General features: G+C 42.2%; 2 protein-coding genes and 1 long non-coding RNA gene across 3 annotated transcripts in view; 2 read left to right on the top strand and 1 right to left on the bottom strand.

The window, feature by feature from the left end:
• The window catches only part of afg1lb (AFG1 like ATPase b), a 30317-nt gene extending 19089 nt beyond the window's left edge, over nucleotides 1-11228 (top strand). Inside the window, exons 8-13 of the mRNA XM_006792479.2 lie at nucleotides 3589-3671; nucleotides 4371-4438; nucleotides 5301-5401; nucleotides 6245-6385; nucleotides 10121-10228; nucleotides 10559-11228. Of these exons, the coding sequence (XP_006792542.2) occupies nucleotides 3589-3671; nucleotides 4371-4438; nucleotides 5301-5401; nucleotides 6245-6385; nucleotides 10121-10228; nucleotides 10559-10705 (648 nt within the window). The 3' untranslated portion in view covers nucleotides 10706-11228. The remainder of the gene's footprint in view (nucleotides 1-3588; nucleotides 3672-4370; nucleotides 4439-5300; nucleotides 5402-6244; nucleotides 6386-10120; nucleotides 10229-10558) is intronic.
• The window catches only part of LOC148098421 (uncharacterized), a 71663-nt gene continuing 53763 nt past the window's right edge, over nucleotides 8264-26163 (bottom strand). Inside the window, exon 3 of the long non-coding RNA XR_015720724.1 lies at nucleotides 8264-8936. This is a non-coding gene — a long non-coding RNA (uncharacterized LOC148098421). The remainder of the gene's footprint in view (nucleotides 8937-26163) is intronic.
• The window catches only part of foxo3b (forkhead box O3b), a 43368-nt gene continuing 33587 nt past the window's right edge, over nucleotides 16383-26163 (top strand). The window contains exons 1-2 of the mRNA XM_006792480.3: nucleotides 16383-16672; nucleotides 16994-17714. Coding sequence (XP_006792543.1) covers nucleotides 17157-17714 — 558 coding nt within the window. The 5' untranslated portion in view covers nucleotides 16383-16672; nucleotides 16994-17156. The remainder of the gene's footprint in view (nucleotides 16673-16993; nucleotides 17715-26163) is intronic.

The raw sequence follows: 26163 nt of genomic DNA, 5'->3' as shown, positions 1-26163 counted from the left end.
CACAGAACAAGAAAGATGAAGTCTCTTATTTAATTTTGCAGATTCCTTTTTAATTGTGCACATAAAGTCCTGCAGGTTTAAAAGACTGCAATGCTACATTGTTGAAATCTTGTAAAGGTCTTTCAGGTTTATACTATACAAGATGATCAGGGAGCAATTTTTGTCAAGTGTAATGTTTGTAATAAACTGTGTGGAGCCCATGTTTTGCTCGCGTCTGTCACGATCAACAAATGGAGCCTCTGTTGGCCAGGTGCAGGTAACACACACTGCCCGAGTTACCGTTTTGGTTCAGTCCTGGGCCAACGAAACTCGATGGGTTGAGAGCGGGGGGTCCGGTAGGGTCCTGGATCACAAAAGATGGGGCCTCCAACTCAAACGATGTTTCCCCAAGAGGAGCAGCCGAGGCAGGAGAAGGTTGTGAGAACGACCCTGCAGAACAATCCATCGCCGGCCCAAGGCAGTCACACTTTAAGGGAATAGATCATTAGGTGTAATTAGGGTGTTCACATTGTCACGTACCCCCCCAGACGGCCCAAGAATGAATAAAATCACCAGATACACCCCCAGCCGGCTCACATGCGTGCACGCACACACACTAACTAAGCAGCTCCCCAGTTAGTGAAAACACTTTGATGTCAGAAGAGTCGTCCAGAACTTGCCAGCATAAAGGCACTGTTTTAAGCTTCCCCCCCCCCACCCCACACACACACATCTCTCTCCCTCTCTCTCGACCCCTCTGTCCCTGCCACCTCCCACTTTTTTTTTCCTGTCCCTCCACACAAGGCTGTAAGACACACACGGATGAATGAACGACAACCTTTCCCCTCCTCCCCTCACCCCCCTCCAACCCCCGTCTCTTTTTCAGCCTTCCCACCCTGCATTTCTTTGAGGCCTGGTCAATTCTCCAGGCCAAAAAAAAAAAAAAAAAGCATCAAATGTTTTCTGCTGCTGGGTAATGAGGGAGTGGACCTCATCAGGGCCCAATAGTCAGCTATCCTTGGCTTTTGTTGCAGCTCAATGGCACCGCGCTCTTTGAAAAACTCAAAAGCAACTTTTTGAGGAGTAAAGGATAGAGAAAGATATGTCATGGAGGGAGCGGGCACAGAGGGGAGTGGAGGGAGCAGGGGGGTAAAAAAAGAAAAAAAAAAGCCACTCTGTTTTTATGCTAAACGGCTGTCCAGTGAGAGCAGTGGACAGCTCGGACAATGACATGATTGGAGCTACATGTGTTTGGATGACTTTCTTCTAAAGAGTCTCTGATTCTCATGTCTGTCATCTCTCTCTCTTGTGTCTGAGCCGGTGAATGCATCTGTGCGAGCAGGGGAACTCTTAATTTGCTGCTTTTCTGTGAATCGGCGACACGTTTGCCAGGTTTTTACACCACTAGTTTAAAAAGCTAATATTGTTGCCTGATGGTAATAAACCTTAGGGCTGCACTTCTTTTCTTTTTATGGTTTAATCTGTCACGTGTCTTAATAATGATTAAAATAACAAAAACTGCAGATCGGAGTTTCTTTTAATTTAATTAACAAGACAAAATCTAAAGAGGTGATCATTTAGAAAATACTACAACATTCCATTAGAAAAACTTAAAAGTATTGCAAATGGATAAATTAATCAAATTGTGAGCCTATAAAATTACTAAATAAAAAATAAACTAAAGACTGCACACTTGTGACCAACAAATTTGTTACGACCTAAATATTTTTCTCAACTTGCAGCACGAGCGCATTTTTATCATTTTTCCTTAAAATAAACGATCACCTCTTCTATCCGTGCACCTGACGAAAGAAAAAAAAAGCTGTTACTCCACTATTTGTACATCGCCATTCGCCGATTAAACTGAAGGGACTGTTTAAGACGAGATTTAAAAGTTGCAAAGTAGACTGACTACATTCGCGAGAGGAGGATGTCGGTGGCGGCGTCGGGGTGCGGGGAGGCTGCAAAACCACAATGTGTAGGCGGATAAAAATCTTAGAGGAGTGAGAACTTGACAATCCCCTCAAGATGGATAATCAAGTAATGACCCGCGAGGCCTCAGCCTCATCTGATTATAAATAACCAATGGAATCATCATCACTGATTGTGTTTCCATTCCTCCTTCTTTTCCCCTCTCGTATTTGCACCTCGCTCCTCCGTCAAGAAAACGCAACAGCCGCCTTTACCGTAGGTACGTTAGAGACGAGGTTCATAAAGGGAGGGAGTTGAAGATGGCAGGAGAAAAGACAAACTGAGATACTAATGATGTGGCGGCAATAGTGACAAGTTTTTTTTTTCTTTCTTTTTTTTCTTTTCTGGAGGGACTATTTACCCGTTGGTGGGGTCACAGTAGGTTGATGAAATGACACCTCCCTTTTGTGCGTGGGGGAGGGCGAGTTTGTCAGGTTGTTATTAAGCCTGATTCAGCCAATTGGCTCAGAGTGGGAACCCCGTTTGTGTGAGCGGACACGGAGATAAAAAGTTGACAGCAGAGAAGAATAGAGTATTTCCGTCCCCTTGCTTTGTGATGATTACTAATTATCCTGCAGCTTAAGGAGGCCAGTGGCAGAAATTCACTGATTTCATAATTTACTGGAGCTGTCGCTGAATACTCAGTCAACCGATGATGGCTTGGATGGGATGATATGCAGTTCCTCTCTTTTCTTTGATAGAATAGTGAAGATGATGATTATAGTTTGTGCTGTACTCCCTGACATGAATCCTGTTGACGTTTTACTCTATGTGGAAAAGTTTGAACCCTGCATCGCAGGTTCACCCCTGCTGTAACGCACTTGAATAGCTGCAGAACAATGGATCGGCTCGGCAAACCGAGAACAGCTGACACAAAATCCCAAAGCTGTCGGAGGATAGGAGATAAGATGCCGGCTGCCTTCTGCGATGCCTTGTTTTTTAATTTAATACTTTTTAGGGTTGTTCTGTATCCATTTTAGTGTGAAAGAAGCGAAGACACAAAGCTCTGATTGTTCATTTTACAGTGTTGCCATATTAACAATGCATCATCAAGACAAATCAAGCTGTCACAATGATTTAAACCTAAAGAAGTGCAATTTGTTTTAGCATTTCTATCAGCAATCACCAATATGAAAATCAGAGCTAAACGAGAAATGTACAAAGTTCTGATATTTCTCTAATTTTCCTTATCTTTTTATCAAATAAAAGGACAAGAATAATCGATTAGGTGTGTTAGGTGTGTCAGTGTTGTCCAGAAAGATTAAAATCTCCTTGTGACAAACATGGAAACTGTATTTAATTTTGTCGTCAGTCACACAGGATGTCCTGCTGCTGTAAATGCTCACGGGCTCAATGGAGCTGATGTTAAAAGTTGTCTCTAAATTAGTCATTTACATAAAATGATGGGGCGAAAAGAGCACAAATAACACCAAGCTCATGGACAAATGTTATCCTCAATAGACAGCAAAAAGACTTTTTCTTTAAACTATACAACACTTCACATTTTAAATGGAAGTAGGTTAATGTGGATGCTGGAATTTAAACGTTTGTCCTACTGTATACTCTGTGTGTGTGTGTGTGTGTGTGTGTGTGTGTGTGTGTGTGTGTGTGTGTGTGTGTGTGTGTGTGTGTCAACAGGAATACTGCCACACCATCTGCTTAGACACAGGGATTGACTACAGGAAGCTTGGCGAGGCTGCAGCAGGGAAACTTTACTACCTGTAAGACACACAAACACACACACACACAAGCACGCTACCTCTCTGCTTCCCTCTTTATAGTCCTCCTCAGCCCAGAGTTTGTGCGGAGGCTGGGTTGAGTTGACATTAACCTGCATTAAACACACACACGCGCACACAAACACAGGAAATGCTTGTGCACATCATGTAGTTTGGGCAGAAAGAAAAGGCAAACAGATGAATAAATGAGGGAGACGCAGGCTGGGAGGTTTATAAAGACCTGCATTACCTTGAGAGATCCATGAAAAGAATAAAAAGAGGAATCAATAGAATATGAGAAAAGGGCAGAGCTTTAAAAGCTAGTTTTCTATTTTCCTTGTTACATATGCGCTGCTAGGAACTCGCGCACGCAGGCAAACAAGTGCTTTCGTCTTTTCACTGTATGTAAATAGAGTACATCACACCCTTTTACCTGGAGTTAAAACACAAGCACACACGCAGACACGAACACACACACTTCACAATCTCATTTCGACGTGTATTCACAGGCTAATGCTTGTGTTTAGAGCCTAACATCCTGTTTTTTACCGATGGAGTGAAAAGCTAAGTACCCCTCTCCCCTGCTCTCCTTGCTGCCACCGTTTGATGTGGCCACTTCAGCATTATTAATTTCATATCCTATTATTTCCTTTCTGTTTCGTTGCCTGTGTGTGCGCGCGCTGGTGCATGTGTGTTGTGCAGCACAGGCGAGCCTGGTGCAGAGGCCTTGGATGCACTGTTTGAAGAGCTATCATTAAGACAAAAGAGTGGTAAGGGCATTTAAGGAAGACAATGCATTTTAGAAAGATTGATTATTTTTTACTTTTTTTCTGTAACACAAGGACACGTCAAAGTTGTAATATTTATATATATGAAAGATAAAAGAAAATACCAAAATCAACAGTGTTGATAACAATTAGACAAATCATCAATGTCTACCTTAATTTGTCTCACATTTCTCCTTTCTTAGTATTTAAGGCTCAAAAATAGATTTTAATTTTTTTATTTTATTGTTGTTGTCTTTTTAAATTCCCGAAACAGCTGGGGATTTTGAAGACCATGACTTTTCAATCATACAGGATTATCTAGTGTTTCTGCTGAAGGTTTTTTTAACTGCTAATGTTCATGTCACCCAAGCCCACAAGACGGCTCACTCACCTACTTTAAATAGGTCTGTTACAACAATAGAAGTCTGTGGCACAGAGAAATAACATTTATCAGGGTTAAACTACATGGATAATACAATTATACATTTTTTGGGCTATTTGTGATGCTTTTCATGTCATTTTTTTATATGTTATAATTCAACAGGAAAAAACAAAAGCTGCACAATTCTAAATTAAAAACAAACTCTAGACTTGAACTTAGATTTTTAAAATTACTGGGCCTTAAAGTGCTTTTTTTAAACACTGTGAAATTTTAGGATTTAATTGTATAGTAAATAGTTTTTTAGTAGTAAACAATATTTTTCATTATGTTTTCTTTTATTTTGTCTTATATTAGAGGTTAAAAGATCAAAAATCGCAAGTGTGTAGTAAAGCAAATTTCATAAATATACTACTTTTTAACCTAACTACATGTATATACTGTAGCCATTGTACATTGTGTGTGTGTGTGTGTGTGTTTCCATAGCTACAGGTCCCCGGGTGCTCTCAGTGCTGGGTAGAGATGTGACTCTAGAAAAGACCTGCGGAACCGTTGCTGACTGTACTTTTGATGAGCTGTGCGGCAGAGTGAGTATTGTTACGATCGATTAATTTGTCATTATTGTGCAACAAAACAGGCTGATACATAACGACACTTAACATCTTTTGGCAACATAAAAACAAGGAGTGTTTTAAGGTAAGCTTTTCTTGGTTTTTAGCTTTAACACAACAGTTACTCGCTATACAGATAGAGAACAAATTAGAACTGCTTGATGCCATTTAAAACAGCCTGTGACCTCTGACCAAAGTCAAACCACATCCTTCTTCTTGTTCTTTTTTTTTTTTTACTACTGAGACACACAAAATCCACTCATTACTAATCAAAACTGCTCAAATTCGAAGCACTTCTCTTGTCCCTGTATTACCTCTATGCTCTGTTTATTGTCCGGGCCTTTGAACTGGATGAGGTATTTTCTGCTCAATGTCAAAAAGAAAGTCTATTGACATTTTTATGATTAGTTGTGCCCACTGCGCCTCAAAGAGGAAGTGTGTAGTGTGTGCAAAGTCTCAACCCTGATGGACAGCGGCGAGTTTTAGAAGGCATGTGAGCTTCAAGGCTTCCTCTGGCATATGTTGGCGAGTCCTCATTAATTTTAAGAGCAATCAGCCTGAATGGCAAAGAACCAAGGACGAGGACGAAAATTACAACAGCTAGAACCTTTTTGCACAAGGTGCCCTCACTTCGCAGTTGTCATTTTTTCAGGCCATGTGTGCAGAGTGCAGAAATTCACAGTGCCTGTACCCATTTATGGAGCAGATGTGCACATGTGCAAAGCTGAAATCTTTGATGTGTTCTTTTGTGGTGTGCTGTCTGTTTGAAGCTCGGGTCTGACTTTGTTTCAGTATCTCCCATGCTCTGTCGTTCTCCAGGCTTTGGGTGCCAGCGATTACCTGGAGATGGCGCGGCTCTTCGACACAGTATTGATCCGCCGCGTTCCCGTGCTGACGCTGTCGATGAAGGATCAGGCCAGACGCTTCACCACCCTCATAGACAACTTCTATGACAAAAAGGTAAAAAAAAAAAAAAAGAATGACAGGCATGGATTCTATTACACTCACGTGTTACCGAAGGATTTCTAATGCAGCTTTTCTGCCTTTATTTACAACTTTTAGAAATCTTCCTACATTGCATCCATAAAAGTGTTGGATGTGTTGGACATCTCAGTTCAAAACCAAGAGTGTGTAATATAAAATACTCTACTCTTGGCTTCCAACAATATATATACACTAAAAAAAAGTTTGGACACACCTTCTCATTTAATGTTTTTTCTTATTTTCATGACTATTTACATTGTAGATTCTCACTGAAGGCATCAAACCTATGAATTACCACATATAGAATTATGTAGTAAACAAAAAAGTCTGAAATAACTCAGAACATGTTTTATATTTTAGATTCTTCAAAACAGCCACCCTTTGCTTTGATTACTACTTTGCACACTCTTGGCATTTTCTCAATGAGCTTCATGAGGTAGTCACCTAAATGGTTTTCCAACAGTCCAGAGCTCCACTCCATCACTCTCCTTCTTGGTCAAATAGCCCTTACACAGCCCGGAGGTGTGTTTGGGGTCATTGTCCTGTTGAAAAATAAATGATTGTCCAACTAAACGCAAACCGGATGGGATGGGATGGGATGGCATGTCGCTGCAGGATGCTGTGGTAGCCATGCTGGTTCAGCGTGCCTTCAATATTGAATAAATCACCAACAGCGTCACCAGCAAAGCACCTGCACACCATCACACCTCCTCCTCCATGCTTCACGTTGGGAACATTCACGTAGAGACCATCCGTTCACCTTTTCTGCATCGCACAAAGACACAGCGTGTGGAACCAAAGTCATCAGACCAGTGTACTGATTTCCACTGGTCTAATTTCCATTCCTTGTGTTTCTTGGCCCAAACAAATCTCTTCTGCTGATTGCTTTTCCTTAGTAGTGTCTTCTTGGCAGCTATTTGACCATAAAGGCCGGATGCACAAAGTCTCCTCTGAACAGTTGATGTAGAGATGTGTTTGCTACTGGAACTCTGTGTGCCATTTCTCTGGGCTCTAATCAGACGTGCTGCTAACTTGCGATTTCTGAGGCTGGTGACTCAAATTAATTCATCCTCGGCATGAATTCATCCTAAGAAATTGGCTCACATCCTCGTGTGAGCCAATTTCATCGTAGTGCTTGATGGTTTGTGCGACTGCACTTGGGGGCACGTTCAGAGTTTTAGCAATTTTTTGGATCGACTTACCTTCACTTCTTAAAGTAATGATGTGCTGTCATTTCTCTTTATTTAGCTGATTGGTTCTTGCCATAATATGAATTCTAACGGTTGTCAAATAAGTTGGTACACAGCTGACAACCCTGACTTCTGCACAACAAAACTGATGGTCCAAACCCCATTAACAAGGCATGAAAGTCCACAAATGAACCCTGATAAGGTACACCTGTGAAGTGAAAACCATTTCAGGTGACTACATCATGAAGCTCACTGAGAGAAGACCAAGGGTTTGTAGTGCTGTCAACAAATAAAGGGTGGCTACTCTGAGGAATCTAAAATATAAAACATATTTAGTTTATAGTTATTTATCTTTTTTTTCTTTGCTACATAATTCCATATATCTTGTTTCATGTATTTGACATCTTCAGTATGTATCTACAATGTACAAAGTAGTAAAAATTAAGTAATACCATTAAATGAGAAGGAGGAGGAACATTAGAGCTTCCACAGAGTTTTTTCCACCTGGGTGCACCTACATCTAGACAGCTGTGTTGGTGACATGCTGCTAAAGGCCATCATACTCCACCTTTGACAGTGGTCCAGTCTGACTCTCTGAAGCTTTGGATGTTTAATCGTGGTACGCTTATGAGCATCCTGAACACTGAAAAGCAGCCTTGGCAGAATCTGTCCAGAGATCTGGATAAATATGAGTATGTTGTGGTGATCTTTGGTGATATATGAATGCTACTGAAGCCGTATATCAAGATAACCCTACTGCCCCAATCCTCTCCTGGAGAAAGGGGTCTTGGGATGCCTTGTGATGTCATGTTGCTACGTCACTCTCCTGGCTTGATAAATTGAATGAGGTGTCAACCGTGGAGCTAGTCATGCCTCCATGTATATGCTCCCTTGGGTCACTGCAGTCTTGCACCCTGACAGGTTGTGTTGGATGTTAGCATTGGTGCTGCTCTATGGAGGTTTCAGGTTTAGCTTGTTGCCCTGTGATGAAAGGTGAGTCTTGCTTGTGGCATTTTCCACAGTGGGTTTCCATGTCATCCAGTTTCCATGTGAACCATCAGCTTTGTATTATTCCTAATCATCCACAAACATCTCTTTTCAGTCTCTTTGTTGGCCTTGGATCAGAAATTTGGAACTCCTTCGTAGCTGAACTGAATTTGCATTACACTCTCCTGACAGTCTTGCTGATGGACATACACATCCAAGTACCTGTCACTTTTATCCTGTTCAGGCAGACTTCTGTAAGCCACAGTCAGTGGGCTCTCTTGCTTCAGGCCGATTCTTGCCTTTCTTTTGCTCGCAGTCCAGGGCAATGAATGGAATCAGCAGCTGGAGTCCTACCCAGACACACAGAGAAGCGTGTTGGTATTTTTTATGTAAGAGTCTTCTTTGTTTGCTGGCTACAGGTAGGAAATTTTTACTTTACCAGCTTTTGGTGCCACATTATCTTTTGGTACAGTGAAAGTGATTAAAGCCCAGCTAATGACCTGGTAATGGAAATATATACACCAATATAGGTACCTGTGATAGGCCAACATCATCATTAGGATTATTTTGGACAATAAATATATCAGTCAGGCTCCAGTAGGGCTACTATCACACTCACACAGTTTTTCATTTGTTTGATTGGGGGGGGGGGGGGGGGGGGGGGGGAGGGCTAAACCCCTCAACACTGTGCCAGCCTCATAACAGGTAACTTCATACTCACTGACTTGTTACCTTTTAACCCCATATTATATTCAATTTAATTTTAGTTATGTTTAGTTAAGGCAGCACGGTGGCACGGTGGTTAGCACTGTTGCCGCACAGCAAGAAGGTCCTGAGTTCAATTCCACCATCAGGCCGGGGTCTTTCTGTGTGGAGTTTGCATGTTCTCCCCGTGTTTGCGTGGGTTCCCTCCGGGTACTCCGGCTTCCTCCCACCGTCCAAAGACATGCAGCTTGTGGGGATAGGTTAATTGGAAAATCCAAATTGCCATTAGGTATGAACGTGCGAGTGAATGTGAGTGTGAATGGTTGTCTGTCTCTGTGTGTTGGCCCTGCGACAGATTGGCGACCTGTCCAGGGTGTACCCCGCCTCTCGCCCTATGACAGCTGGGATAGGCTCCAGCGCCCCCCGCGACCCTGAAAAGGATAAGCGGAAGCGAATGGATGGATGGATGGATGGAATTTTAGTTATGTAGCACCAAGTCACAACAACAATCACCTAAAGGCGCTTTAAATTGTAAGGTAAAGACCCTACAGTGACACAGAGAAAACCCCAACAAAGAGTCGACCCGCTGTGAGCAAGCACTTTGTGACAGTGGGAAGGAAAAGCTCTTAACAGGAAGAAACCTTGGGATTGTGAATGAGAGCACTTTTATCACACCAATGAGACAATAACACGTCCCACAATAACATTTAAATCCAATAATTCAAGACAGGGAATGAATGTATGAGTAAGCTACCAGTAAACAGACACTTAGCCCTTAATGTTATAGACAGTAACTCCCACATTGCTCTTTCTTGCCCCCTTGTCCAAGGTGAGGGTGGTGCTGCTGGCAGATGCTCCTTTGGACCGGCTCTTTGTCCACACTGGAGGAGATGATGAGAGGGACCGGCAGCTCCTGGATGAGCTAGGCCTCAGTGAGGTAAGGTCACATCTCTGTTATTTATCCCGTTGAATCGGATATCACTATATTATTTTATTTTTTTAGTTTAATAACAAACTGGCTTGTTACTGCTATTGAAGTTGTGTCCTCAATTTCTCTGTTTTAAGGAAGAATTCACTAAGATCTAGATCCTTTTTACAGAAATGCAGTATTCACTTTCACATATTTACACACAGATGTACAGGCTGGAGATTAAATAGATGACTCTACACTCATTAGCCCGATGATTTAATCTTTCTCCCCTGCTGCATAAACATTTCTCTTTTGAGTATACAAGTTGCCAACTCTGGTGTCGATTCGTCTATTCAGAAGGCAGCGGAGCGACTTACCCTCTTCACAGCCGAGGAGGAGATCTTTGCCTTCCAGAGGACAATCTCTAGACTGATGGAGATGCAGACGGAGGCATACTGGCTGGAGGGAGACCGCAATCGCAGAAAGACCCACAGTGAAACTTAGCGCCTGTTCCTAACTGTCATGATAATTATCTACCTCAGCACAGCACAGAGCCTCTAAGCACTAACACTGCATAGGAGATGCATTCAGTTAAGCAGAAGTAGAAAAGACCAAGTCTGTTTTGGGAAACCAAAATCATATTTTTCTTCTTCTTCTTCAGAGAAATCAATATTTAACAAGGCAAAACAAAGCATAGTACCTGTGTGTGTTGTACTTTTTTTCTGCCTGGTCCTTTTTTGTGACATGTGCTATCTCCCCATTGAAAACGATTTGTTTTAAATAATATGAAAACCTCTCTAACATGAGCAAACCACAGGCAAACAGGTGCTCACTTTAGAGAGGAGGGAAGTGTGTTTCACTGCAGTTGGTTACTGCCCTCTAGTGGGTGGATGTGAAAAGGGCAAGGTGTTTTCAAGCTGTCCATTTGAGCACTGATGTTGATTTAGGATATGCTTGCTATTATTCAATATACTTAATGTATTTTATTTTAAGGAACTTCTGCCATTTTTGTAAGCTTTCTATGAAATCGGAGAGAAAATAAAGTTAACTTTGTCTTGCAATAATATTTGTTTTATTTGTGCACTTTTTGAATAGATCTTTAAATTTATCTGTAAGGTTTTTATGATATTTGAGCCAAATTGATGATTTGAAGCAACTTAGAGCCCATATTTCAACATGACAACAGGATTAAGAGGACTATATAGTATATAGAGAGTGTGTATATATAGACACCATCCACTTCATCAGCTAAACTTTGAAATTGCAAGTCCTTTCAGAGCTTCCTTAATTCTTTGTGGCATAGATTTAACAAGATACTGGAAGCATTCCTCTGAGATTTTGGTCCATATTGATATGATAGCATCACACAGTTACTGCAGATTTATTAGCTACACATCCATGATGCAAATCTCCCATTCCACCACGTCACAAAGGTGTTCTGTTGGATCTGGTGACTGTGGACATTTGAGTACAGTGGCCTCATTGTCATCTTCAAAAAACCAGTTCGAGATGATCTGAGCTTTGTGACATGATGTGTTATCCTGCTGAAAGCAACCATCAGTACACTGTGGCCCTGAAAGGATGGACACAGTCAGCAGCAATACTCACTTAGGCTGTGGTGGTTAAAAGATACTCTGTTGGTACTGAAAGGCTCAAAGTATGCCAAGAAAAAATCCCCCACACCATTACATCATCACCAGGCTGCTGAACCATTGATACGAGGTTAGGATGGATATATGCTTTTATGTTGTTTATATCTGTGAAGGTTCTCAGTCATCCAGGTCATCGTAGTCAAAGGAGCTTGCAAAGAAAAGCGTCTGGACTTCTTTAAGTTGCTTGAAGACGTTTCACCTCTCATCCGAGAAGCCTCTTCAGTTCTAAGGTCAAATGGTGGGGAGTCCCAGATTTAAACCTAGTGGGAGTTTCCCCCCACAGAGGGACAAAAGGACCCCCTGATGATCCTCTAATCGCCTGAGCCAAGGTGTGAAACTGGGTGTGGATCCCAATCAGCCAGGGTTTCGGGTGAGCTTATTGTGAAACCTGGCCCCGCCTTATCATGCGGTTTCCTGAGGTCAGATGGCCCAGGATGTGAGTGGGCGTTAAGGCGTCTGGGGAGGAAACTCAAAACTGGATTATAGATGTCAGACAGTTGGTGTCGTAAACCACCGCCTCTGTTCAAAGATGGTCGCTCACAGTGGACATAGATGGCTTCTTTCACTCCTCTTTCAGACCATCTGTCCTCTCTGTCCAAAATGTGAACATTGGCATCCTCGAAAGAGTGTCCTTTATCCTTAAGATGCAGATGGACTGCTGAGTCTTGTCCTGTGGAGGTGGTTCTTCTATGTTGTGCCATGCGCTTGTGAAGTAGCTGTTTGGCTCCCCACCATTTGACCTTAGAACTGAAGAAGCTTCTCGGATGAGAGGTGAAACGTCTTCAAGCAACTTAAAGAAGTCCAAACGCTTTTCTTTGCAAGCTCCTTTGACAATGTTGTTTATACTTAATTCCTACCATCCAAATGTCAGATATCAAGACCCAATAGACCAGACGACAGTTTTCCAGTGTCATGTTGTCCAACAACTAGTGAACTCGGGTGAATTGAAGCCCCATTTTCCTTTTTTTTTTTTTTTTTGGCTGACTGGAGAGGCACTCAGTGTGGAATTCTGCTGCAAGGTTTGACGTGCTGTGCAGTCAGAGATGCTCCTCTGCATACTTTAGTTGTAACAAGCAGTCATTTAAGCAGCCTGGCCATTCACTTCTGACCTGTAGCATCAACAGCGCATTTACGCTGGAAAAACTGCCACTCGCTGAATATTTTCTTTCTTATTGGTCATTCTCAGTAAAGCCTAGAAATGGTTGCGTGGAAAAATCTCAGTTGTTCAGCTGTTTCTGAAATACTCCGACTGGCTCATCTGGCACCAACAACCATGGCACTTTCAAACTAACTTAAATCACCTTTTTTCCTGATTCTGATCCACAATTCAAGCACCAGATCATCTTGACAATGCCTAATTGTTTTGGGTTGATGCCATGTGATTGGCTGATTATATATTTGCAGTAACAAGGAGCTGAGCAGGTGTACCTAACAACTTGATCAGTAAGTTTGCGCAAATCTAATTTGTGGTTATTAAAATATAAATATGTTTTTTGTATATCATCTATATTTTCGTGTAAATTCAAAGTCAGTTTGAACTTTAACTGTGTTATCCATATTCGTTTGCACTTCCCTCATTTGAGCCTGTAGGAGGCGGCAGAGGGCTTAACATTTAAGATAAGGTCATCACAGTGCACCGCTCCATCACAGACAAACCCACTCTGACTACAGACTACATTATCTAAACCAAGACCATTATGTAACACAGTTTGTTTGTACGAAGTGTCCATCCAGCCAGTATCATGGAACAAGTAGCTTACAAAAACACTGAGGTAAATGTATAATCTCATTAGATTTAAGCGCGCACACCTACACACACATACACACACATACACACGATGTGGGTGCGTGTACACACATCATGTGTGCAATCATTAAAATGTGCTTGAGTGGGTAGTAAAGGATGCAAGTCCACCCACCATACAACTTTCAATTAAAGTTTGGGATTTGTTTTTTTTAAAACGATCTCCACCCACGGGGAGGCCCCTAATCCAATCAGACCATTATGCCATTTGGAGTAAACATCTGACATAAACAGAGAAGGCCGCCCTTGCTTTGTGATTGTCTTAATTGGATGATTTACGCTGGCTTAGAGGGATGTTTGTCATCTCAGTCCTGCCTGGATCCTGGATACCCCATGCTGACATAGGGAAGACTAAAACAGTTTACCTTTTGACTCCTGTCCGCCGTCATATCATCCATTCGCTCATCAGGCTGCTGCCTAAAACTGTCCTGATAATGTTGTGATTTCACCTGGACGAAAGAAGAGGAGTTAAAATTCAGACGCTTTTTGATTCGTGTGTTTTGACAATCCTGGATTTACAAGCTTCAGAAGGGGCATGGAGGGTGAAGCTGACTTATCTTGGAGCACAACAAACTGACCTAGAAAGGAAGACTTATAAAATATTACAAAGAATAAAAGAAAATATAGGCACATTATTTTAAATGTGCATGTCAATATTGCTGACCAGATGACAGAGCAAACACAAGTCAGTATATGTATGTATGTATATATATATGTGTGTGTGTGTGTGTGTGTGTATATGTATGTATGTATGTATATGTATATATGTATAATTAAAAGACCAAAATCTGTCCCCTCGTTTTCACTTTCCAAAGCCGTCCAGCTGGCCCAATTCTGGCCCCTGGGCCTTATGTTTGACACCACTGATCTAAAGGTTGAGGCTTTTTGGCTAAATACATGCTATAAATGTGCTCAAGAAACAACTGCTACATCTATGGAAGAAATAAAAGACTACAAAGCAAAATAATCTATACAAATAAAGCCAATTTTAAGGTTTATAAGAGCAGATTCAGTGTAAAAATGTCTCAAAGTTCTTGAAATAATTTAAAAAATAACAATTGGTGCATCAGATTTATAGTAGTTAGAGCGGGGGAAACCATCAAATGTAGTGTAGTTAATGATTTACTGCTGCAAAAATATTAAACCCAAACAAAATCATTCTTAAAATTCTCCCCGAGTAACCAAACACTAACTCCCTTCGGATATCTTGAAGGTTCAGCCTGATATAAAGCAGCTGAAAGATAAAAGTGTGATCATGTTGGTGAAATTACACAGGGCTTTTGTGTGTGTGTGTGTGTGTGTGTGTGTGTGTGTGTGTGTGTGTGTGTGTGTGTGTGTGTGTGTGTGTGTGTGTGTGTGTGTAAACTCAGACATCCTGACCTCCCGCTGAACATCCACTGAGCATTTAACTCTGTAGTTCTCGGCAGGCGCCAAACTGCTGCATCAGGTATTCTCTTTGACATGAAGAGAACAAAAACCATCCCACAATGTGTGTGTGTGTGTGTGTGTGTGTGTGTGTGTGTGTGTGTGTGTGTGTGTGTGTGTGTGTGTGTGTGTGTGATTCTGTACAGTACACACTCTAGCCTGCTGCTGTGGATGATCGTGTGAGCTGTAGGCTACCAGGCCACCTGGGAAAATGTGTGTCATTGAGCACAGTAAAACAATAGTGTTAATAATAACAACCAACTGATACTTAATGCTTGTGCACTGTGATAAGATTTACTCAAAGGCCAGCAAATGGATAATACATTGTTTATTTGCATGATCTGACTGGTAGTGGAAGCAATATCCTCACCCTTAAATGTGACAATGACGCCATAGAAATTAAACGCGATAAATCAACAAATGAAAGCAGCACATAAATTGTAACGTGTTATTGGATCAAATGCTTGATAATGAATCCATACTGTAATGCTTCAGTGATATTTTTGCTTCAGTCTTTCATGAACGCGCATTCCTGCACAGAAAGGCGAACACGCGCGCTCGGTGAAACAAAGACGTGGACGAGGCTCTTTTGAAGCAGTCAAGGTGGAGGAGAAGCAGCGGGGAGGAGGGGATGGAGGCCCAGAGCATCACTTACTGGACCGAGAACCATCTAGGATTACTCTCCTCATCTCTAGAAGGGATGACGTAATTCTGGACTACAAAAGTGGGAGTGGTCTGGGCGTGATTGACTGATTAAAGGCACAATCGGCCACTCAACTTTGAGTACTGAATAAGAAGTTAACTTTAAAGATGAATGTAAATCAGTATGTTTTTAAATATCACGTTAATATAAATGTTTTAGATATGTTTTGGCGAAAAACCGAATAATTTTAATATTGCATCATATATAAAACTTGATAAATGTAACAATTTATAAGGTTTTCTGAAGCAACTGACATTAAACTTGTTGCTTTTTTAAAAATATATACCTGCACCTGTTGTGCCACAAATTCCATTTCCTGAAACAATATGTTAGCCTTCCATTAACAGTGAAATCCTTTCTGAAGTAAACATGTTAAGGACTTCAGTGTTTCTCCCTCTTCCTTCTCCTCCTGTGTCCTTTAATTTCTTTGCACACCACTGACATGTCAGGACGTGTCCCAGCCGTGCAGCAATCTTTAGTTCCAGCCTCCTCTGCGCTCAGAGATACAGCCGTCCGATATAACTGTAGTGTCACTTTAAAAGGCGATCCCATGCGCAGGATCCAGAGGGCTGGTCTTTAATCGACTTGCGTGCGCGCGTGTGTGTAAAGAGTGTGTGTGAGCCTATGCATGCGCGTGTGTATGTATCTCAGTGTGTGGAGGGCAGATCGAGATACAGTAGTAACCCGGAGTGAGGTGGCAGTCTTATTCCACATCGACACCGACTTGCCCTGCATGCGTCCTGTCTGCATTTACATCGCTGTGCGCACTTGAGGAGTGAAAGAGAAAAGAGTCAAGATGGCAACTGGAAGTGGCTGTGGACAATCCGGGATTTAGTCTTTTCTGTATTTTGAGGTTTTTTGTGCTATCAAGTGACCGGCCGTGCAAGGTATTTAATTTAAAGTGTTCGTAACAGATTTATGCCCCAGAGAAAGGAAGCTTTAGCACTTTCTTCTCCGCCGGTGCTCTCCAGATTCTTGCAGCAGGAGGGGATTATGCGTAGAGCTTCTGTTAGTGAAGTAGTATTTTATTATAAATGTAGTGAAGATCACGGGGTGCCATGTTTAAATAGTACTAGTGTGGCTTCACTGACACATTTAGCACTGTGTTTTGTAGACTCGGCTTTTTTTTGTTGTCGTTGATGCTTTTTTGCTTTTCTATAACGAAGTGCTTTGGGTTTGATTCTTGTTTTTCTTCCTGTCCTTCCCAGGCGTGAATAACTGAAGTTTTTCTCGGGACTTATCTGCTATAGAATTAGCAACAAAGGACGGGAGCGCGCATTCATGGGATGCGACTTTGACAGCTCTCCATTTCTTGTCCTTTAACTTTATTATCTGGCAGCGGGGGCGAGGTTGTGATTGGAGCCGGAGAGAATGGCTGAGGCTCCGCTCCCCGACACACTCAAGGACCTGGAAGTGGCTATAGACCCGGACTTTGAGCCCCAAAAGCGGCCAAGGTCTTGCACCTGGCCTCTGCCGCGACCGGACTCGAGCGCGGTGAAGCCGGAGAGCAATGACACAGATATTATACCCGAGGAAGAGGATGACGAAGAGGACAGTGCCACCGCGGCTGCCATCAGTGTCAATGGCTCTGGCGCGGCGGCAGAAGATCAGAGTAGCAACAGTCCCATTGCCGATGGAGCGCTCTCCTCACCCGGCCAGGAGAGCAGTGGCTCCCCGCTCTCCACACACTCCCCGACGGCCACCCCTGGCGCTCTGAACCCCAGCAGCTTGTCTGCCGTGCAGACCCCAAGGAAAACATCATCTCGCCGTAACGCCTGGGGGAATCTCTCCTACGCCGACCTGATAACCAAAGCCATTGAGAGCTCGCCAGAAAAGAGACTGACACTGTCCCAGATTTATGAGTGGATGGTGAGATCCATCCCTTACTTCAAAGACAAAGGCGACAGCAACAGCTCCGCAGGATGGAAGGTAAGAGTCTTCCCACCATCCAGCCCACCAGCCCCCCCCCCCCCCCCCCTTCTTCCATCAAAACAAAAACAAAAAGCATGTGGCTTGCAAACCCACTGACGTACACTCACAAACAGACACTCACATGCACTCAATTATGCCAAGACTGTAGATTTCCCCTCCCCCCCCTTCCCCCCTTCAGCTTCTATTTATTTGGGAAGTCTGGCACTCATTACACCTCTCATTATCATGCTAATGGAAATTACAGAGCAGTAAGAAAACACAGGTTTTTTTTAAGGTCATTTAAGATCACGAATCTCTTTAATCAGCACGAGGATTGGTAACTCCTTTACATAATTATCTTCTAAATGTAACAAAATGTGACAGGAGGAGCTTATTCCAAAAAAACATTATAAGACTTGGAAAAATTCCAAGTTCCTGATCCGTGATATTTCTTTGATGGCTGGAAATGGAGCCAACGAACACTTGAACCGGTTTGTCTGGAAACACAGTGGCATATTTTGAGTAACGCGGTGCTACATAAGACTTTCAAAGAATGATGCAGTTATATAAGACAGTTACTGAACAGCAGCTAATCCGCTTGGCCAAGGAGCTGAATGTAAACATAACAATTTAACACTAGTGCTCTGTGGAAACATTTGAATCCCGAGGCCTTCCTTTTATGACTAACCTCTGCAATGAAACCTCACTGTGGTTGGTTCAGTGAAACCATTCAGTCTGTCTGTGGTTGCGATACTAGAATGACACTTTGATAGACACTTGGATAATATATATATATATATATATATATATATATATATATATATATATATATATATATATATGACACACATTTCCATTATGTTATCGTAACCACAGAGGCATTGCCCTGTTTGCTATTTGTTATGTAAACCTTGGCAGGGATCTGCCAGTCTCCTGGGTCAGGTAGGCAACTGCCAAGGTTGCTGATCCTACCATGGGGGAATTACATAAGATCTGCCCTGAGTTTGGGCGAGCTGTTATGCATCGATCTGGTGACTGAAAAGGCATATGGGGACTGTGAAAAAAGAGAGGGCGTTGGAGGGAAGTACAAAAGGTCAAAGAGCAGAGATTAACACCCACCATAAGCTGAAGGATCGGTCCTTTGGGGGCCCATATTTTGTCAGGCCTTCTCAAGTTTTCTTATGTGATATGGTTCAGGGTGTAGCCTCATCAAGGCCGAGTTCACCGTCACCATGCAGGGCTGTTACTCCTGGAATTTCGGGCATGAGGGCCAAGCTGTCAGAGGTTTAGTGTTACACATGTCCTGTCAGTAAATCTTGGCCGGGGCTTACAGCCTATGCCTTCTTCTTTCTTATTTTTGTTGAATAAGTCTGACAGATTCTAGCTGCTTTTCGCTGTAACAGAGTTTTGACGTCTTTTTCTATCACAGATCTGTGATACAGAGTAGTGCAGTTTATTTTAACCAGGCATATTTCATTCAAGTGGCCAGTGTGTCTCTCGGCGTCATACTACCCATCACATCCTTTGAGATTCTAGGAAATGAGCAGTGAGCAACGTTTATTGAGACCATTAGGATGAGTGCCTTGAGGTTTCCAAAAACATCTTTTGTGAATCAGATTGGATTTGTTTTTAGCCTGAGAAAAGGTAAACACAGAAATTAGAAGCCTGGATCAGGAATCTTCAGGATACTTGCCAACTGACTAACCAGAAACATATTCTTGTGCGTGCTGGTTTGTTTACATGTGTGATGCTGAGGAAAACTTTCCATTTAATGTGTTTTGGTGCTGGAGCGGTGGTAGCAAATTAGATAAAGTGGTTTGTGTTTGCAGGTTTCCAGACTTCAAGAACAGAGAGTTTTGTAATCGGAAGGTTGCCGGTTCGACCCCCGGCTTGGACAGTCTCGGTCGTTGTGTCCTTGGGCAAGACACTTCAAGACACTTCACCCGTTGCCTACTGGTGGTGGTCAGAGGGCCCGGTGGCGCCAGTGTTCAGCAGCCTCGCCTCTGTCAGTGCGCCCCAGGGTGGCTGTGGCTACAATGTAGCTTGCCATCACCAGTGTGTGAATGTGTGTGTGAATGGGTGGATGACTGAATGTGTAAAGCGCTTTGGGGTCGTTAGGGACTAGTAAAGCGCTACACAAATACAGGCCATTCATTCCAGCTGATCTTGGGCTTTACTTCCAGTGGCGTTTAGGGATGTAAAATACGATCTCCAGGGTGGTGATGTTTATCAAAGCCACAAGTTCATTAGGTGTACTTCCATAGCTGGGATGATTTTCCTTCATAGAGGAATCTAGTTATTCAAAGTGTGACACAAAAGGTCTCAAACTGGAGGAAAAAAGTTGAACATGTTGCAGGGATTCACCAAATCTTTATTGAAATCTGTGTTGAAATAATCTGTGATTCGATAACACTGGAATTTTTTTTAAAGGATGACACTTCTACAGCTCTGAAATAATGAGCAGGCTTCTCAGCATTAAGGCCTGAGCATGTCCCAAGCTGTACTAAGGCTTTAGTGAAAAGCCCATGAAACTAAAGACAGCCTGCAGAGCCCAGTTTTCAGAGGACTGCCTCTGCATGGGGACCTCAGAGTCCCTTTCCTTTGCTCTTAGGTTTCACCTCCACACAGAGGTTTGAACACCTACAGTTTCATGCACCCAGGGCACCTTTGTTGAGGAGATTTGCTGAGCAAATCCTAGTAATCCTCCTGAGGTCTCTCTCACAGGTTCCCACCTACAACATTGTGCTCCATGTCTTTCTCAGTTAACCATCAGCCTCAGTAAAAGCAGATAGCCAACAATAACGCTTTTATTACCTTAGATTGTCTTTAATCGGGGATGGAAACTGGATGTTCTTTTCCTGAAACATGTACCATTTGTCATTAACTTGTTCTTAGACACTCAAAGCAAGTTTTCATTTCCTAAGTTAAAAGAAAAACTGTATATTTTCTTTATTCTTATCAAAAATTCTATACTATTGTCTTTTTGCCCTCCAATGAGGATTTTTCCTGAGTGTGCTAGACCAAATACACCTAACTTTTTGGACTGAACCAGTATATTTTGCAGTTTCTCAGCAAGGTTTCTGTCGTGGTGGTGGTGGTGGTCTGGTTCAGAGTTGCTGAAATGTGTGTTAAAAAGCTTTGGTATGGCGGGGGAGTGAATCTCAAAATAGCACACATGCATGCACATGCATAACACTGGGTTTGTGTGTGTGCGCGTGTTGTTTGCATAAACGAAAGATTAGGTGCACCTGTGTGTATTTCTGTGCAAGTACACGCAAGTATTCTGAGCTGCAGTGAACTTTGTGCTCCAGTGTTACTTAACCTCGTTGTAATAGGCTCCCTGTTCCCAATGGCTGCCCATCACAGGCCAAGCCCTAGTTATGTCACATTGGTAATTAAGGTTAAGAGGTTGTAACAGCTACACTGCACATAAAGTACGGTTATTGCCATCTGATATAAAGCTGATTGCTTAAGCTCTTGTCTGTGTGTTTTTTTTAAATAGGGTTAGACCAGACATTTCTACACGGACATGCTGAGACATATCTAGTGCATTTGTCTGGTCATGTTCGGGCTTATCGAAACAGTTCAGGAGTTGTAAATTAATACAGGGATCTGAAATGAATTTTATTGATTAGATTATGCTAGTCTTTAAGATCCTTATGGTTGCAACACACTTTAAACAAATATTAAAGTCCTTGGATAATTGATGGTTACTTGGAGAGACCACAGAACAGTGAGTCACAACCACATGAGTTAAAGGCACCTGATCTGATTCTCACTCTACAAAGAGAAAAAACAGGTTCATCTACAGAACAACTGCAACAGTCACACACGCAGGGATAGAAACAGGCTCCCGACCATGTAACCATTACACATTAGACCATCTGACTTTGTGTGGAAAACAGAGTTACAAAAACCTGTGTTTGATTATCCAGGCACTCCGAAACTCCAAAAGTTGATTCTTTGGAGCCGAAATTATTTATTGTTTCTATTACAGCGGGACAAGGTGGAGAAAAAGGGAAGTAGGGGAAAAATACAGCTTTCTTCACTTTTCATTCCTTGCTCATTATTCCAGTGTTGGATGAGATTTATTTGGGTGATAGGAGCCCAGCTTGAGTGCAGATCGAATTCTAGAAACTGCAAATCAAATAAAACACCAGAAAATAGTTCTTGATATGAGCTGAAACCCTGCTTGCAAGAGTAAAAGTTTTATTTTTATTTCACCTTTTATATGACTATTCACCTGATCTGTTCTGAAAAGACGTGATTGACCAGTCTCTCGTAATAGGGCTGGATTTTCTAAAGCCTAAAACCAGAGTCCAAGGGAGGCAAACAAGTCTAGTTTCCTCCCAGACCACTTAAATTACAGTTGTATTATTAAGGATTTCTTTTGTCCAGCCAGAGGAAAAACATGTGGCGTACCTCAGCTTTAAGCACTCTTTGAGGTTGATGACGGGATATTAAAGAAACTCTCATAATACTGAAGGAGAATACCAAAAAAGATTAGACGGGAGAAATGGGTGGTGTGTTTATGTGTCTGTATGTATGTGGAGCACAATCTGAAGTCCTCTCAGATGGAGCTGGGAATTTTCAATGTGAAGGAAGTGAAGCAAAAAAAAAAAAAGGGGGGGGGGGGGGGGAGTATCAAGACAGTAAGAGGAGGGGACGAGAGGAGGGGGTAAATTAACAAGCTTTGCTCTAAATTGGGGTATTACAACTGCCCTCTGGCTGTGATTCCCCAAGGAAGGGCGTGAGGGTGTGTAAGACGAAAGGGACAATAGGTTGTAGGAACACACCAGCTTCAGGCTCCCCCTCAAGTGTGAATAGCGTCTTCCAGTCAACCTCGGTGTGCAGGAAACCCACAGGTTCTGTTCCAGTTCCATTTCCAATCTATGGGAACATCTTCTTTAAAAGGCCCAAGCAGCTTTTTCCCATCTAGATGTGCATCTGAAAATCATTCTAAAGTATGCAGACAAATCAAAATCACATCCATATGCAATTTCTGCATAAATTATGCCACAAGGCCAACTGGGAAATCAATCCATATAAGCTCATGGGTGAGATGGTGGGAGAGGATGGGTGATAACACCTGGCTTGGAGTCAGTGTAAAGTCAGTTTCCAAACATGTTATTTTAAAGAGGCCATAATCAGGAACGGTAAGAAAACGATGCAAAATAGGAGCTCCCATTGGCTTACAGAGAGAGTGTAGTGAGCCTGAGTGCATTGCTTAGCTGTACAACTTTTATATTTTGGTTTACTCACTCTGTATTTGTCATTTTCAGCTGTTCCAAACAGTTTACAGAGAAAAAGGTATAAAAAGCCATAGTTAGAGATTGTGTGGCTTAAGATGTAGGTTGGTGACGTATATCAATGCAGATGTTTTCTGACACTGAACTCGCAAAAATATCTGCACTTGCAGATTTAAAGACGTGGTTTGGCAGGAAAGGGTGTTTCCCAAACTATGTTGCCAGGTTATGCGCTATTATAGTCTTATATTCATATTTGTGCCGAAGCATTCGGATTCCCCTTTCAGTGGAACAAGGAAACAATAATTAAAAACTCACAGATGTAAGATAACAAAGGTGTCCAAATACTTTTGGCCGCTTGTACGTCAACAAGTGCCAGCATCTGCTTTTCCTTTTTTTTCGTTACCTTATCTGTCTATCCATCTGACTCTGCATTAAAACCTGTATTCTTCTTCAGATTTTCTGTCATAAGTAGTCAGGCCAGTGAAACACACAGAAAGAAGTACATTTTGAAGTCTCCTGAGAGCTTTGTGTGTACATTAAGGAGGCTGGACAATAAAAAAGCACACTTTCTGGTTTCTTTCTCTCTTTTTCTCTTAATTTTCTGGATCCTCACCACCCATGTCATCCTCAGAACGATCTGTTCTCCTCAAAGACACTTCTCAATTATTCAGTGCACTTGGGATGAATTCAGATCACCATATTAATTTTTAAGGGCCTGTTCTTGGCTAAAGGCAAACCCTCTCTCACCATTTCAGTCTCTCCTTCATTGCTTGAACTCCTCTTCTTTAGTCCGCTCTCCTTTTCTCACTCTCACTCCATCCCTCATTATTTTCCTGCTGGCTCCCTCATTTGTCTGGATGTAAAACACCGTGGTGAGGAAAAACAAGCCATTCCCCTGTAGCTTGCCACTGCTCCTCTGAAGCACAACTCTTGAGATCTGTTGTGGGCTCTAATGAATGGAGATAAATCTCGGTCCTCTCCTCTCATTAAGGAAAAAAGACAAGAAGGAGTCAAGGCAGTATCAAGGGAGTATTTTTTATTTATTTTTTTGGTGGCCATTATTGTAACGCAACTCTGTTTTTGAGACACTCAAGGTTTTATAATACGAATGAATAGTCCTAAAACCTCAGTGGAGCCCAGCTGTGTTTTGACAAGGCTTGGATTTTGGAAGCAGACAGGTCATAGTGTGTGTGTGTTATGTGTTTTGCATGTGTTAAACAGACACATGCCTGCACATGCCCAGTTATTGATAACATCTAAAATACAAACACATGTGTCCTACACACGAATTGCAGGTTCAAGATGAGGGCTTGGTTTGACTCAGCATTTTACTTCATGCAGTAAGGGATTAAGGCTCCAGTGTACCTGCCGGTTTGGTTGCTTCACGTGCCAGATGTAATGTGATCACACAGCCACATCCATTTACACTCAAAGTTTTTTTGAAACTTCTGTACTGATATATATCAATAAAACAGCGGTAAAAACCGACACCTGAGTCTTCAACCCAGCTGTAGCAGCAGCGGTTCAAAAATCCCGGTTACAAATATTAAGAGTTGTACGACTAGCGGACATTGCAGGTACAATGCTGTTTGGCATCACACCAAGGGCACCACACATGGGTATAAAATTGCTCTAGGGGTGGGTGATATGTTAAAATTTTCAAACAGACGACCCACTATATCTGCCTAGCCTTTTGTGTGCAGTCCCGGATAGACCCTAAAAGGATGAGAAAAAGTTGTGATTTGGAGCAGAACTCGGTTGTGATTGAGAGTTTGCTGTTGTATATGTGTGCAGCATCCCCCGTCCTCTCAGTCAGATCCAACCTTGCTTGCAGCCAGTCTGAAAAACGGTCCAAGAGGTGATGTCATGGCTGCTATGTCCATCTTTTATATACAGTCCGTGTGTCCAAGCCCATTACCGTCAACGTGCTGAGAGTCTCTGTCAGTATCTGTGTCCAGACCTCCATTATATCTCAACACAACAAAAAAGTGGGTGTTTCCTCAGCTTTTGAACAGGATTACACAAACATATATTTAATTAATGGACTTTAGACAAGGTGGTGAGTGGGTTCTGTTCCCGTTGGACAGAGCAAGGACAGCTGTTTTCCCACTGATGCTGGTGTTTATGCTTAGCTCAACTAATGGGCCCCTGGTTCAACTGCATATTTACTCTACAGGCAACAGAATGGTATCAATTTATCTTATCTAGCTTTTGTTAAGGTTGCATATGAGCACATTTATCCTCATTTTTAGCTGTTCCCTCAAACACTTTTAAGAGGCCTCAATTTTTCGTTAGTGTCGTTGATTATTACTGGCCGTGTTACAGTTATAACACAGTTATTTCCCACAGCCGGCGTGCTAACAATCACAGGTGGAATTTTCCCAGAGGATTATTTTAAGTTCTTCGTCGCTTTATAAAACTGCAGCTATCGTGTTGCAGGTTCTTTCCAGAGCCTGTTGAATCACATTTGTGACGCTGCTATCGCGGCACCCTCACGCTGCAAAACATTTGCTCAGCAGTTTATACAACATCAGATTACACTGATCTTTTTCCAACTGTTAGTGCACAAAACTGGTGTTTCAGCCAGATAACTGCAGCAAAGTGCACAGCTGAAGTTGCAAGAGTCATCACCAGCTGCTAAATAAAGAAAGTTCCAAGAAAAAGAAATCAAAAATGTCCACATATGCAGGTATTTTAACATCTAGGAACAAAACCTGACTCTGCAGTGGTTTATCTGGTGGTTAAACATTACTTTTTACCTGAAGGGCCTTAGTTAAATCTCGTACAGTAAGTTTGAAAGCATGTCATTACTTGTCTTCTTGCTCCAGCCCTACTGTTCTGCAATTGACCCTTGCCTTCAACCTCCCGAGGGAAAGGTTAACCAAAGCACTTTTCTAGGTCAGAGTCTGAGCAGGAAGGTTCAAGATAGAATCCAGAAACGCTAGTCTGGAAAATGCACATGCCGCTCTGAGACACACCGTCTGTCTGGCTCTGTAAAAAGAAATAAGACACGGAGGAAAACAGCAATTATACATCCCCTTTAGCCCAGTTTGCTCTTTCTAAATAAGCTCATTAGCAGCTGGCCCAACCTGCGTATAAACTGCTTACATGTATCATCAGTTTTGGTGAATAAAATTATTTTCCAAATGTCTTGAAGTGATGTGTATCAAAATATGACTTCCTCCTCAATCTGTTGTAATCCAGTTGATTTATATATG

The sequence above is a fragment of the Neolamprologus brichardi genome, chromosome 15 (genome assembly GCF_056152115.1).
Source record: "Neolamprologus brichardi isolate AB-2024 chromosome 15, ASM5615211v1, whole genome shotgun sequence".
Taxonomy (NCBI): Eukaryota; Metazoa; Chordata; class Actinopteri; order Cichliformes; family Cichlidae; genus Neolamprologus; species Neolamprologus brichardi.
The sequence above is the reverse complement of the archived record's forward strand: the minus strand, read 5'-3'. Positions and strand labels throughout refer to the sequence as shown.